This window comes from Rhinolophus sinicus, chromosome 1 (genome assembly GCF_057876585.1).
Source record: "Rhinolophus sinicus isolate RSI-liver-muscle chromosome 1, RSI-T2T, whole genome shotgun sequence".
Classification (NCBI taxonomy): Eukaryota; Metazoa; Chordata; class Mammalia; order Chiroptera; family Rhinolophidae; genus Rhinolophus; species Rhinolophus sinicus.
In genome coordinates, this window is record NC_142501.1 from 75,934,797 (window position 1) to 75,950,528 (window position 15,732).

At 34.1% G+C, this 15,732-nt stretch overlaps 1 protein-coding gene across 2 annotated transcripts in view; it reads left to right on the forward strand.

Moving 5' to 3' along the window:
* Window positions 1-15,732, forward strand: part of OTOGL (otogelin like) — a 142,577-nt gene that overhangs the window by 16,293 nt on the left and 110,552 nt on the right. For both annotated transcript variants that reach the window (XM_019751251.3, XM_074325364.2), the window contains 4 exons: window positions 1,636-1,757; window positions 5,025-5,230; window positions 11,418-11,545; window positions 11,909-12,015. In XM_019751251.3, coding sequence (XP_019606810.3) covers window positions 1,636-1,757; window positions 5,025-5,230; window positions 11,418-11,545; window positions 11,909-12,015 — 563 coding nt within the window. The remainder of the gene's footprint in view (window positions 1-1,635; window positions 1,758-5,024; window positions 5,231-11,417; window positions 11,546-11,908; window positions 12,016-15,732) is intronic.

Here is a 15,732-nt window from a genome sequence, read left to right on the forward strand (position 1 = left end):
GAATTAGGTTTTGAAAACTGTTTGGAAGCTCTGAATGTATGGATGGAGCTTGCTTGCCTGGTGGAATATTGAGCAGGGAGAATCTGGTTTCATTAGATAAGCCCCAGATATGAATATCAGTATGTCTTTTTTTCCATTTCATTTCTCCAAAGAAAAATCCTCCAATTTCCTGCCTGGGGTCAGATGCCTGGATTCCTGGATACTGTCAACATTTTAGGCATACTCCTCATTCAGGCTTTTGTACTTGCTATTTCCTTTGCTTAGTTTGGTCTTCTAAATATCCATATGGCTTGCTCTTACACTGCTTTCATCTTTACTAGAATTTCCCCTTCTCAGTGAGGCGTTTGTTGCCACTCAATCTAAAATTGTCCCCCAACCCTTGGCCCACACTCTTTATCCCCATTGTCTGTTTAATGTTTCTCCTTCATGTCATCTAGCAAAGTATATATTTCAGTCACATTTAGTTATAGTTTTTATTAACTGTTTTCCTCTAATGGAATATAAGTTTCATGAGGGCAGGTGTTTTTGTCTATTTTGTTGACTGTTGCATGCCTAGAATGTGGAATAATACCTGGTAGGTAATAAGGCATCAAGAACATTTACTGATTATTCATTAAATTAATATACAGAGGGTGAGAAAAAATGTGTACACATTTTAAGAAAGGAAATAAAACTATTAAAATTGTAATATTCAATATATACCAATAACAAAAGATCAATGCAGGTCACATTTGACTTCTGCAATTACTAGAGGTGCTCAAAGTGGTTACCATCAGCATCCAGACACTTCTGATTATGGAGAACTACTGCTTGAACAATGTTGACTGAAGTGTTCCCTTGTATACATTTTGTTGGTACCCTCAGTACATTACATTCTTGTAATATTAAAAATATATCTTACCATTGGTGATTTTTCTTATCACTTTTATGCTTAGAAAGTTCTTTTCAATCTATACAGTTATTTATATTTTCTTTCAGTTATTTTATGCTTTCATTATTATACTTTACTTTTTGGACCTTCTGATATTAATTTTGGAATGAGGTATTCTTCTCTTCCTTTCTTTGTTTCCTCCTCTTCTCTCTTCTTTTCTTTCTTGCTTTCTTTTTATTAGTAAACTAATTTTCCCATCAATTTTTTGAGAGATAATCTCTGTTCCCTAAAATGTTTGGGCTATTTTATTTTTAGTGAGCTTATAGTCATAGTTGCAAGCTTTACAGTATTGCTTTGTGTTTTGCTCTATTTGAAGTTCTATTTCATGATTCTCTAACAGGTAAAAAATATGGGCATAAACATGTTTCTTTGTGGTGTTGTACAGTCTTCCTGTCAGAAGTATCTAAACATTATATATATATTTTTATCATATCATATCATATCATATCATATCATATCATATCATATCATAATATATGTAGTTTAAAAATGCTGAATTAAATTGCACTATGAAGTTAATTCTGTTGTCCAGTTCCTGAGACGAATATTTCCTTCCACTTGAAAATCCTAAATGTGGTTATAATTTTGTTAAGTGTCATAGGACTAATGATGCCATAGAACTGTAGACATACATTGTAGTTTTAATAACTCAAATGAAGGCATGTATACATATTTGTTCCTCTCTTTTGTTTTTCTCCCCTAAGGTTCATAATAGCCCTAAGTGCCTTGGTTCAGTGTATTATTGTTATCGGTCAATCAGCTTGTTCTTTTCAGATCAAGTGGAAATTAGAATTTCTGGGCATGAAATAAGAAAGAATGGAATCAGGTAAGACATGATAAATGATACAATGCAAATCACACCATGAATTAATAGCATTTTCAATCATCTCACACTGGAAGTGAATTTTGGAAAGTAGGTAGAGAGAATTTCTTTTCAACAATAACCTTGAAGTTATATCATATAGAGATTAAAACTTCAGTAGTCCCAAAGGCCAAACAGGTGGCCAGGAATCTAACCAGTTTAACCTGCCTAATGCTTATGTAGGATACAAATATGTTTATATATGTGGAGAAAAAAAAATTACATCTTTTTCTAAGAGAGATTTGGAAGAAATCTTTATAGTTTAAGTCTTCAAGTGTTTTTGCCCTCTTTTTATATCTTTTCTTCCATTTGAGCAGGAACTTAAAACTAAACCTCTGGAAGTCTTTTTTCAAATTTTTATGAGTGAACTTTGGGTGACAGTTGAGATTTTCCATTAATGTTCTGATAAAGATTCAGAGCTGATACTTAATGGGTTTCTTGAATAGATCGGGGAGTGCCACTTCTGGTTTCCTGTCTGCCAAGAATAAGATATGAGAGTTTGGGGGAAGGGGATATTTATTTAATTGGTGGAAAGTCTTATACATTTTAAACTGGGAATACTATGGAACAATCCACCTGCTAATCTAAATAATTATAGAGGTACTCAGTCTTAAATATTTCTTGGCTGAGTTATGCCAGGAAAAGTAAATTGTGGGATGGAGCAATTCTATTCATCATTCAGAATTCACTAGCAAGTATCTGAACCATGAGGATTCTTTCCAGCACAATGGCCTTACCAACCTTGGTGCTTTTTTTCCTCAGTTTAGATTCCTTAAGAGGCAGCAGATGGTAGCAGAAAGGGCTTGGATGAAGCACCAGAGGAGCCAGGCACTGATGACATAGTCAGGCGACCCAGAATGGCCCGTCTGTCTCTCTGGGGCTTATTTTTTTGATCAATTGCATTCTGCACTTCTAATTTTCTTATAAAAGAAAGCTTAGGCATTTGAAAGGGAAGATAATGCATTACATGTGTATTTCTTGGAACGAAATTTAAATAGTAATTTAGAATTTTGAGTAACATAATGGATACTTAAAAATTCCTTTATAAAACAGAAATGCCATTAAAGTAGATTTTTAAGAATACTAACCCTTTGTTGAATCAAAGATTTAATATTTAAATTTTAACTCAAAGAGGTTGCATTATAGAAAAAAGTATGGTTTTCTTATTATTCAGCTAAATTGCTTATACTAGTGGTGTATCTGGCCTACGGCCTAATTTACAGGTGCCAAAATGAAATCAAATGCGTGAGGCTCTGTACATCACACCTTACCTCTCTGGGCTTCTCTTCTCTTACCTGTGAAATGAAGGGTGTGGGTACATATAAACCTATGAATAATTTTCAGCATTAATCTGTGCTTTCATTTTATTTTTTATTGTTAATGTTTCCTCCCTAGGTTGCATGGAGTTTTTCCATCTTTATGGGAGAGTATCTGATTTTTACTACTATGCCCAATCTCTAATAGCATCCTTTTGTGTTATAATCACAGTAATGCACCTTTTATTTTCAAAAACAGTTTATTTAATCAATTTACTGTGAAAGAGATCAAATGACAAATGATCAAACCAAAAAATACAATTAACATCCCAGTGTTATGAACTATCTTTATAAAACATGATTCATTTTTTCACGTATAGTTTTTATACCTTGCAAAAATAAACAATATTATTCATACTGACTTTTACTATGCATTGACTGTGAATTCCTCATGCTTATAAATTTTAATAAGAATAGATTACAGAAACAGTTAGCTAGTCTTTTTATTTATTCTCCAATGTAAATTTTTAGTTATTTGCCTATTATAACTAATTCTCTGTAAAAAAAAAAATACTCTGCAAATATCTTTGTGAAAATGGTTACAGATATTTTGAATTGTTTCTTTAGGGAATATCCTTTTGTTAATGAGTGTGTTTAGTTTTGTCATTTTTGTGCCATGTAGCCGTGCTTTTCCTTAGTTTGAAGTTTTTGAGAGAACTCTCTGAATATACCTGTCAACCTCCCGCCTCACTCATATTATAATTTATAATTTTTAGTGAGCATGGTTATCTTAATAAAAATGATTTTTTCTTTCATTTCTTTAATTATTAGTACCTGCTCTTTTACATAATACTTGTGGATGGAAGAAGAACAGTGTTCTTTCAAAAGTATTTTAGGCAACTTACTGTGATTTTAAAATGTCCAATCATTTAGTTTTCCATAGTTTTCGTATGTCTCCCACATCCTTTGTAAATGCACATTCTTGTGAAAAATGAAAAGAGTAGACATTGGATCAGGAATTTAAATATCCAATGTGACCCATGTTTATATAGGCCAAATTGTATTAACTTAAAAATTATGAGCATAACCACTATGCAGTACTGTAGGACAAAATATTCTATATTCCTAATAATGTATTTTGCAGTGTTAAAACGTAAATTATAGTTAATCATATTTTGATATATTTCTTTTGGAAAACAATAACTTATACCAAAGTAACATTTTGGGGATAGATAGAAGCTACTATTTCCTTACAGTCAATTAAAAATAAAAATGAAATAAAATCAGAATTTGAGCAATGTGTTTACATATTTTGACCATTGTTTGTACTTAGAAGTTTTTCGATTATCTTGAGCTCTCAAGATAAAAATTCATACATTCGAGCTCTCATTATTCAAAATAAGCAAGGTTGTTTTCCAGATTTAAAAAATCAGTGATAATTAGCAGAAGCATTTTTCGTTGATTGAAAGGATCATCCAATTATAAGTATAAAATCTAGATTAATTTGGAGAAACTGATATAATTTTTGTTGTCTTTTTACCGTGTTTCCCTGAAAATAAGACAGGGTCTTATATTAATTTTTGCTCCAAAAGATACATTAGGGCATATTTTCAGGAGATGTCTTATTTTCTCATGTACAACAATCTACATTTATTCAAATACAGTCATGTCATCATCTGGAACATCGTCATAAAGTACTAAATGCGTCTGTCTGGCTGATGATCTTAACTTGGGCTTATTTTCAGGGTAGATCTTATTTTCGGGGAAACATGGTATTTCCATATTATATTTTTCAAAAAATATCAAGATTTCCTATAGAATAGTGGGGTGGAAAATCTAACTACATAGTTTAATTCAATAATTTTGTATAATAATTATCTTTGTTTAATTGACCAGTTACTTCAAGAAAGAAATAAACCCTCTGTAATTGATCATTCCTGATAATTCTTTGATTGCTTTGTTATATTTTTTCAAGTTTAACATTACCTCAGACAATTGGACAGGTTTCCATTGAGAAACTAGCTGACTACATTCTGGTGAAAACAACCTTTGGTTTTTCATTGGCTTGGGATGGAATATCTGGAATTTACCTCAAAATATCAGATGTGCATAAAGGGAAATCGTGTGGCCTATGTGGGAACTACAATGGCATTCAATCTGACGATTTCATCATTCTACAAGGTAAGGGGAGCGGAAGAAATGTATAGGTACTTCTGAGGTCTTTTCCTTCACGGATAAACCTTTTTGTACCCAGAAGAGTATATCACAACTTGTTCTAGGTTGGGTAAAATTAGTAGCTATCACTTGCCTGTTTCAGTGATTTTAAGTGAAGCTTGAGTAGGAAAATATTTTTGTGTCATTCTTGAGAACCATGAGCTAGTCTACATTTGCTAAATTGAGATACAGGACTTACTCATGTAACAAATATTAACTGAACATTTTACTTTGTGTCAGGCACTGTTGTAGGAGCTTGGGATACATCAGTGAACAAAACAAAACAAAGACTTCTCCCGTCTCAGGGCTTATATTTTAATGACTCAGACCCATTTGGAACAAAATTGTCCACTTTTGGACAAAAATTATTTTGCATCCAGTCTTGATAGGAATAAATTAAATAACTGCCAAATAATAGTTTTGTAAAGATGATGAAATGTGAACACTATTTTAAAAGTTAAATAATAACGTGGAAAGAGTTTATTATGTATAGTGATGTACCTATCATCATTTATCTATTCATTCAAAGTCATAAAACTAATCTTAGTGAACTATTAAAATGAGTTCTGTTTCAAATTGGGTACTAGTGTGTAATGGCTACAAAATAAGAGAGTCACAGGACATAATCATAATTTAGGTCCACACAGAGAGGTGTAATAAAAAAAATAATACTGTTCTTAGTACCGGCAGACATGTTTTGAATCTTGTTCCAACTCTTATAAGCTCTGTGATTTGAGGCAACTCATTTAATCTCTCTGATGCTCAGTCACTTCACTAAAAAATAGGAATATAATAATTCTTAACTTGAAGAGTTATCAGTGATAATAAGAATATACCTCGATATTATTTATAATACTTCATATGAGCATGTAACTATATTATTCCCAACCCTTACAGCATCCTGCAAGGTGGGTAGTGTTTTCTCAATTTTTATAATGACACAATGTTACCTGTCCACTATAACACAGCTTGTAAATGCTGCTGTCAGGGTTGGATTACAGATCTGACTGGCTCCCCATCCTGTGTTTAGATAAATATTTGAGAAATTTACTTTTAATCTATAAAGTGCTATGTAATACTTTTTCATATTGTAAAATTAATGGAGAATAGTCGCCCGTATGTTGTGTTTTAAGGGCCAGTGAAAATTCTACTTAGAGTGTGGGTTCTGGAGTCAGACTGTGGGGTTCCAATTGTGCTTTGCCACTTTTTTAACTTTCTAAGTTTAATGATATAATGGTATTATATACTCTCTAGAGTTACAAAGATTAAATGAGACAATCCATGTAAAACACTTTGTACACTGCCTGGCATAGTTAATGCTCAATACATTTTGGCTAATTTATAACCATCTCCATTTGGTCTCAATAAGCCTATAATGGAGCTGAAATGAAAATGTTTGATTAAAGACATTGCTTTAAGAGGCCTTTGTTAAAATGCAAACATTTTACCCAAGATCGATAACGCCTCGCCAGCATTAGATTACGAGTGGCTAGACAAAAGAGCAGCGCTCCAAGGAGTCAGTTTCCTCACGTGTAAAATGGAGATAATAATAATGACCCTGAGAACTTCCAGCCTGTGAGGATCAAATGAGAAAATGTAAGCGAAAGTATTCAAACGTCTGGAAATACAATACTAATACACAGTGTTAGGATCATCATGAAATGGTCTTTTGAATCTAGTTGAGTATTTAGCCTGAGAGGGCTCACAGACTTGGAAGTAGGGTTTTGACTCAGGCAGAACCAGTCAGATGGTAATTCCTAATTTATTTTTCTTTTGTATCAAAGCTTCATGAAAAAAAAAAAAAAAATTCATTTCTCAGAGTTAGACAAGACGGCTATGGGCAATTCGGCTGGGACATCGGGAGCATATCGTATAAAGGTCAGGATAGAAAATAGCATCTGCTCTGGTTAGAGACAGAAAGATGCAGATTAGGATCTGAGTTCAGAGTCAGACAGAGTTTGATAACCCGGAACATAAAATGGCTGCCCACAGCGAAGTAACTGGGGCAGCATGTAAAAGGGTGTTAGCAGATTGTAAATGGGAGAAGCCTGGCAGGGGGCAAGTGGACTAAATATGACTGAACTGACAAAGGCAAAGAGGACTCTGGAAAGTATGTGGAAGTTGGGAGCCTAGAGAGAATTTTCAGCTTTTTCCCAATTTTATTTGGTGCACAGAGCAATACAAACTAATTTACAATAATTTATAGGACTTGAACTTGCCCTCTGATTTTCTCCCATATTGTAATAATGAAAGAAAATGTCTACAGATGAGCTATTTTACCTTTAGCTTTAAGATGCCTAGTATTTTCTTGAAACTCAGCCTGTGTTTTGCTGATTAGATAAATCTTTGGAAGCAGTGAGGTAGTTTAATTGAATGCCATTGAATGCGTAATTTCTTCACAGTGATTAAAATTGCATTTCTCTCTGCACTCCTACTCATTCTTCAGGGATGACTTCACAGAGAAATGAGGCTTTTCAGAATTTCTGGGGATATAGAAAGATTTTAATTTGTTGTTTAATTGAGATTCTTATTCCTTAATTTATGTCTATAGCTAGGTACATATCAGCATAGAAACCTTTGTTTACTCTTGATTTTTCTCAACGTAATAATTAATAGTGCTTCACTTTCATTCTCAGAAATGTCCCAATATGGACAATAAATTTCTCTCCCCCCATATACATATATATATATATTTTTCTTTTTTAATTTTTTAAAAAGATTTTATTGGGAAAGAGGAATGGGACATTATTGGGGAACAGTGTGTTTTTTTCCCAGGACCCATCAGCTCTAAGTCAAATTGTCCTTTTAGTCTTAGTTGCTGAGGGTGCAGCTCAGTCAATCTAGTTGCGGGGGGCACAGCCCACCATCCCACGCGGGAGTCCAACCAGCAACCTTGTTGCTGAGAGCATATGCTCTAACCAACTGAACCATCCAGCTGCCCCTCCCGGGCTCGGTGGCAGCTCATTGTCTTCACTCTAGTTGCAGAGAGTGTAGCTCACTGGCCCATGTGGGAATCGAACCAGCAACCGTGTTGCTCAGAGCTCGTGCTCTAACCAACTGAGCTATCCATCCACCCCTCTATTTATACTTTATAGAAAGTATTTTTGTTTTAGTTTTCCAGGCTCTCAGACCACCAATTGACTTGGATTAAAGTCTCATAATAACCAACTTTTGTGATTCTTTTATTAATGCAATATAGTATAAATAGCTAAATATGTGTTTGAAAAGCTGGAATTAAATTGAACTCTATCAAATATATGGTGATGCAAGGAGAACTGACTCTGGGTGGTGAACACACAATGTGATTTATAGATGATGTAATACAGAATTGTATACCAGAAAGCTATGTATCTTTACTAACAATTGTCACCCCAATAAACTTTAATTAAAAAAAATAAAATGAAATAAAGTGAACTCTAAGGAATTGTCTAGGTTGTTTAGTCACATTAAAATTTGTGCATAAATATTAATTGGGCCTTTAGGAAATATTTTTGGTTCTGTAGACTTTCAAAAATGATATTTTAAAATAAAATATGACTATAAATTTTCTCTTTAAGAGAACATCAGTTTTTCCCTTTTTAAATAATTGCATTCCAGTGGGTCCATGCTTAGTTCAGTGTGTAACTCTTCCAATAATATCAGAGATAATGAAGTAGGCCAGACAAGTTTGAAAGCTCTAGGCTTCTAATAATCCAGTTAATAAATATTGCAAATTCCCTTTTATTTATTCATTCACCTATTTAGCAAATGTATTTTGAGCACCTACTGTGTACTAGATACTAAACTAGGGATACAGCAAAAGGACACCTTAAACAAATTCTCTCCCTTCCTATAGTAGGCATTATAGTGAAAGACAAAATAAATAAAGAAACAAATTAAAGCATAATTTTTGTGAATGATAGTAGCCGTGAAGAAAAAGGAGGTGGGGGTGGGGGAAGGAGATTAAGAGTGATAGAACAGTGTGTGCTTGGTAGTCTAGATCATGTGACAGAAAAGGGCTCTCTGAAGAGGTCATATGGAACAGATGCTTAAATGAACAAGGGAGACAGCAGAGGGAAGAATGGAGGGAAGAGTGATTTTTGAAGAGCAAAGAACAAGAGCAAGGTGGGAATGAGTTTGAGTGAAGAACAGTATAAAGCCAGTATGACTGGAGTAGGTTGAGCAAGAATAGGAGTAGAAGATAGAGGAGGGGCGGGGGTGGGATGAGGAGGGTGGAGGAGGTTGGGGGATGGGGGTGTACAAGGGCCTGAACAAAGCCAGTCTTCACGGCCACAGTACAGTTTGGGGTTTTACACCAAGAGAGCAAAACATTGTTATAGATGAACTCCTACAGTCTTCCCAACAATTGGTAGTAACACACGGATATTATCTTCCCCTCTTGAAGGTGCTAAAAGAGTGTCACCAAACATCTGGCTGGAGATTTTTGATTCTAGTGGTACTGTAGCTCGTCAGCAACAGTAGACCTGTGGCTATATAAACCTATGTGCTGGAGAACCTAAAACTCCAATCTAAAGTCTAACTGTCTTAGATGGAACTTAGGGATGGCATCTAGTTCAGTACTGCTAAGTCCTTGAGAGTTAAGATTCAGCCTTTGAATGTGAGGCAGGATTAATTTTTCATTAATTATGAAACTGGTTCTCAGGCCAGGTGCTGAGACCATTTAAACTTGGGTTGGAGCAGAGAGTCCAGAGTGTTCACCACCGACTGTTTGTTGCTGCACACGTATCAGCTCCTGAATCTTTTCTCTGAATAATGCTGTCCTGAGCATGTTTAGAGATTTTTCATCATGTTCAGATGAAACTAATTAACTTCTTTTCTTTTTTTTTTTAATTTGAAAAGTATCAGAATTTACTATGAATTTGATTTAAATAGGACATACAGGATACATCTTAGGTGCCTCAAGGAATCATGTCTCAACATTTTTCCTTTTACTCCTAAGTTTATGCTGTCTGTAAATTATCAAAGATGTTTACAAACAATTTAATAACATATCCATTTTTTAAGTAAACTACATTAACTTATTTTAAATTTGGATTCCATACCAAAGGAGTTGTGTAACTCTCCTGGTGTACCAAGGTACAATGAACTCTGCACTGCAGAGAATATGGTTGAATATTAAATAGTATATGGACTTCTTATGGTGTGGTTCTGTTTTACTTGATTTACTTTTGCAAGCACTGTATTTCTTTTTTTGTTCTGTTTTGTTTTTTACTTTTTTTGTTAGTTTCAGGTGCACCAAACAATGTAATAGTTAGACATTTATCATTTATATCCCTCACACAGTGATAACCCCCCTACCCCCATCTACTACCCCTCTGACATCACACAGAGCCATTACATTTCCACTGTCTCTATTCCTAATGCTGTACTCTGCTTCTTGTAAATAAATAAATATATATATATATTTAATTAATATATATATATGTGTGTATATATATGTGTATACATATATATATATATGTGTATATATATATATATATATATATATATATATATATATATATAATTGTATTTGACATTCATTATTGTTCAACTTCAGCTTCAGGTGTACAGTGCAGTGATCAGGCATCTACATCATCCCTGAGGTGGTCTCCCTGAATTCACTTCTTAGTCTTTTCTTCTCCCGATGTCTTTTCCAGTCTTTCACTATCTGTGTGACTGTCCTCTGAAATCCTCACAAGGGCTCAAAACATGTATATTTTTTATTGTTGTGTACCCCTAATATGTAACTACAATTTTAGTAAGGTTCTGACTAATGTCAAATATAATGGGAGGGCTTTCTGAAAACTTTCACACCAAACTTTGACTTAAGTTTCTTAAGTTTTGTGCATATTTTTCTCCTGTCTATTGCACAAGCTGTAGGCCAATTAGGGATTTACTGGTGTTCAAGTTGTACCATTCATCTTCAATCCTTTGTCGTGTTGCTTCAATGAAGTTTCCTTTTTCTCTCCAATGATATTAACTTTTCTTTGGTGCTTCCACTTTGTTCAATTTATCTTTATTATACTAAAGTAATGTTACAGTCTAATATCATTGATAAGCATAGAATTATTGAGTTTTACTTTTTGACCAGGAAGTTTATGTTGACAAACTATGTGTTTGTGGAAAGTGATACTATTACACATATTTTTGTGTGTGTCTTTATGTGAAATAGAGGACTACACAGAAGACATTGCCATGTTTGCAAATAGTTGGTTGGTACAAACTCCAGATAATATCAGATGTGTACCCACACCCTCAGATTTTCCAAATCCATGCTCCAGTGGAATGCCAGCATTTGAGGTAAATTTGATGTGAAAAATTTGGGCATGTTGGGTGTAATGCACATATATTGTATTTGCATATTTAACATTAAGCATTTTTAGTGCAAACACTACAGAATTCAACACTATTAAATTTAGGAAATGTAACTACAACAGGAATAACTTTAAGATTATTTCAGAAATAATGAATGTGATGAGTTTCATAAAAACAGTGCTCTTTACAAAATTATGTAGTTATAAAATGTTGGTTAAAATTTCTAAGTGGAAATTACCTTCTCTTTCCTGGTAAGAACAGAGACTCTTGTAAATAGATAAGTAGAAAAAATGAGAGTACACCGTATTATTAAATATGTTCTAGTGACTGCCATTTTTTTCTGCACAGGCAATCTTCTTCAAGTGTCAGATACTGTTGCAGTTTCCTTTTTTGAGCTGCCATGAATATATTGACCCATATTTATATATAGCCAGCTGTGTTAATGACCTTTGCAAGTAAGTGAAATGATTAGTATTTGCAATAAAGTTTTCTTTACCCAAAAATGAAGAGCCAAAACCACTTCTGTAACTTAGCCATCCCAGCAGTTCACAAAGTATAATGGGGAATGTAAAACAAAAACTATGCTAATAGCTATTAAAAGCTTACTGGATAACAGGTACAGTCTTAGTGTTTTATATAAGCAGCATGAACAGAATACAGCAATTCTTAAATATTTTTTTATGCCACTAATCCCTTTGAGAGTCTAGAGATGTCTATAGACTCTTTTGCAAAATAATGTTTTGAAATACATGTAATAAAACACATTAAGTTTACAAAGGAAACTATATTGAAATAGTTATCAATATAGTAAAAGAAATGAATTTCTGATATATGTGCTTTTTTATATACATTTCATGTCTAATAAGTGCTATAGTTTGACATAGTGATGGGTGTAAACAACATTTTGAGATATCTGCTGCAGTTACAATGAAAACAATAAAACGAGATATGAAATATATTGGTGAAAGTCACAGATACTGCTAAAAATATCTTGATGTGTTACCTACATGTATAATTGAGGAAAATGCTAAATTTCACCTGGAGATTCGTGAAACTAAACATGTAATATTTTTCCCATCCAAGGTCACAGACTCCTGCATTCTCTTCCAGGTTAAGAACACCTAGACTAGGTGGTTTCTAGAGAACAAATTCAGTGAGACCCATCATAATATGTTCATCAATGTAGAATTTACTATAAATTACCCATTATTGAGGTGAAGTTCTTTCTACTATATTTTTATTCAAAAATTTACCAAGCATATCTGATTAGCTTCTTGAAGGTTCAAGAACATCCCAAGAAATTTTAGCAAAACTGCATTTTTTTAAAAAGAATCTCAAGAAGTGTAAATGATACGTGGGAAATTTGTTGTAAGAGGCCAGACTAATTTTTGGTTGAGTGAAACCACTTAAATGGCATCTTGGGTAGCTTATTAAGAGGTTTAAGTTTATTAAGGTGAGAACAAAGAGGGAAGGTTGAGGTAGTATTAAATTGTCTTATTCATAACTACTGAGCTTTAATTAAATGGAGATTATTACAAAAATAATGAATATAATGGTATTTTCCAGATATTAACATAAGCTTATTTGAGACACTTGTTAATTTTTAGTAAAAAGCAGTTATATCTTTATATGTATAGTCTCTAAATTTTACAAATTTATGAACTAACTCTTTGAAAGGGCTTCCCCTCCACCTGAAATATCGGGTGTTGACCTTACTCTATATTTTACAACATTCTGTTCCCTATTTGGTTTTATTTTTCATTTAAGCACTATATTGTTCTAGCTCTGTTCTTTCATTCAGTCTCTTTTTTTGAGGATCGCTATAGGTAGTTCATGGTCCTTATTTAGCCATGTGTATGGAATTAAAAATTGTTCTTATTCCATGGAAACTCATTCTTGGACCATTCTCCAGTAGTCTTTACACCTGTCTTTATCATTATCTTTCGTACTCACCTCTTAAGTAGACTGAGATAAAGTGTCATTTGGCAGGGACTGGAAAGTCCTTCTCTGTTTATTAGTTAGGATATTGTTTGGCTGCTTCAATTGCCAAAGTATCAGTGACTTCAATTAAATTGAATGCTTATATTTCTCCCACACAAAATCCAAGCTGGTAAGTGGTCCTGGGTTTGTACCAGGTGCCCACTCCATAAGATTTCCAATAACTCAGTGATACTGATCCTATGTCATCCCCAGGGCCTTATTCTCAGTTTCTGGGGGACTGTTCTCAATTTCACGACCCAAACTGGCTTATCACTACCATGTCCATATTTTTGCCCTTTGCAAAGGAGGTAGAGGGCTGGCAGCTTTTTGCTTTTTTTTTTTTTAAAGTGACCTGGAAGTCTCATGTACGTTCCCATTTTTAATCCTTTGGCCACGATTGCTGGGAAATGTTGTCTGACTGGGCAGCCAAATGCTTGGTAAAAGCTTGGAGGTTCTAATACTGAAAAGAAGAAAAGGGAACTGGGACAAAGCCAGTCTCTGCCACACTCACTTGGTCTGCAATTTCATCACTGAGAAACTAACATTTATGTCTTTTGAAATTTTGTTATCTTTAAGCTTTGGGTTTTGAAACCTAATTGCTTTCTAGAGGGCAAATAAAAATAGCAGGATAGAGAAACATCTTTTACTGAATGAAATCATCTGAGACCTTATGCGGTATGTTTGGGGTGATGAGGCCAGGTTTGGGGGCAGAGCAGGCACATAATATGAAAAGAAGGGCATTATTAATTGAGTAAGTTGTCACTGATAAAATGGAAGCGAGAAGCTCTCAGAGTTAGGCTTTCACTCCTCACAATATGTCACCCAGGACTCGAACTACATACGTTCTTTCTCCCCTAAAGGAAATATTCATATTAGGGGACTGCGTCACAAGGATCCTATACTATGAGAATAGCCTTGTGACTACTGAACTCAAGTTCATTTCCTGCTTGGATTGTGCTAGTGTATTGCATTTGATTCAACACACATTTTCTGAGCATCTACTCTGAGCATTGTGCCACACCATGGAGAAACAGAAACAATTTACACATGATCCCTGTCCTGGGAACTTGGATTCTAATGGCGCTAGAAACAGGTCTCCAACAGTGACATATGTCCTAAATGCAAAGTACTCCGGATGTGCAGGAGAGAACTACTGATTCATCAGGGATGCCTCGTAAAGCGCCACAGAGGAGATGACGTCTGAGTTAGAGCTTAAAGGATGAGACAATACCAATTCTTGAATTTAAGCCCTCCTTCTGCTCCTAAGATTGATAAACCTACCAGCAAGGAAATGATTCTAATTTTGTCACACCAAAGTCATTGACTTAAAAACAGTTATTTCTGAATGCTCATTTTCCTTACTAAAGTTTACATCCAAAATAGACAAATAAGCTCGTTTGCTGTGAGTTTACATGTAATGTCACAGAGTAACATAGACAACAAATGGTAGCTATTTTATTAATAGTTGCATTGGGCTGGAAAACCAATATTCCGTACTTTGTTAGCTTTCAAAGCCTCTGCTAATTGTAGGAAATAATGCACATATTTAAAGGTAAATCATAAACCTAATATCTTTCTAGGAATTCAAGAATTTTAGCTTACCCTGTTTTTCAGAGACTTTTCTTGTTTGGAGGTTTAGAATATTTTCTGAGCTCCTGAACTTTATATGCTCAGTTCCTTTTTCCTTCTAAAGCTCGGTTAATTGGACTAGATAAGCGCATGACTCCAATTACAGAAGCACAGGATAAGTGCAATTTGAGACGGATGGCTTTTACAATAGAGATACTGAAAATGCTAAGGTTCACAAAATTCAACATTCTCAAGGTCATTATCTTAACATTCAAGATATTTAACTATTCAATTTGGAGTTTGAGTTGGGTTGAAAAACAGGCCCACTACCTTATTATAAAACCCTGCTTATTTTATAGATACCTTGTTAATCTGCTTTGGAAATTGGTTGACCCCTTATATTTTGTTTGGGGGAGGTTCTAGGGTGATTATAAGAAAATAATTAGAGATTATTTACTTTGACAATATTATAAAAGTAACTAGCTTTAGTAATTTAAACTTGAAAGAATTAAACATCTTTTAAATCTTAAGTTAAATGCTGTTTATTCAACCTTTCAAAAGTGCTGCAAATTATTAGTATTGGTTTTATTCCAGCACATAGACTATCAAGAGCATGGTTTCTT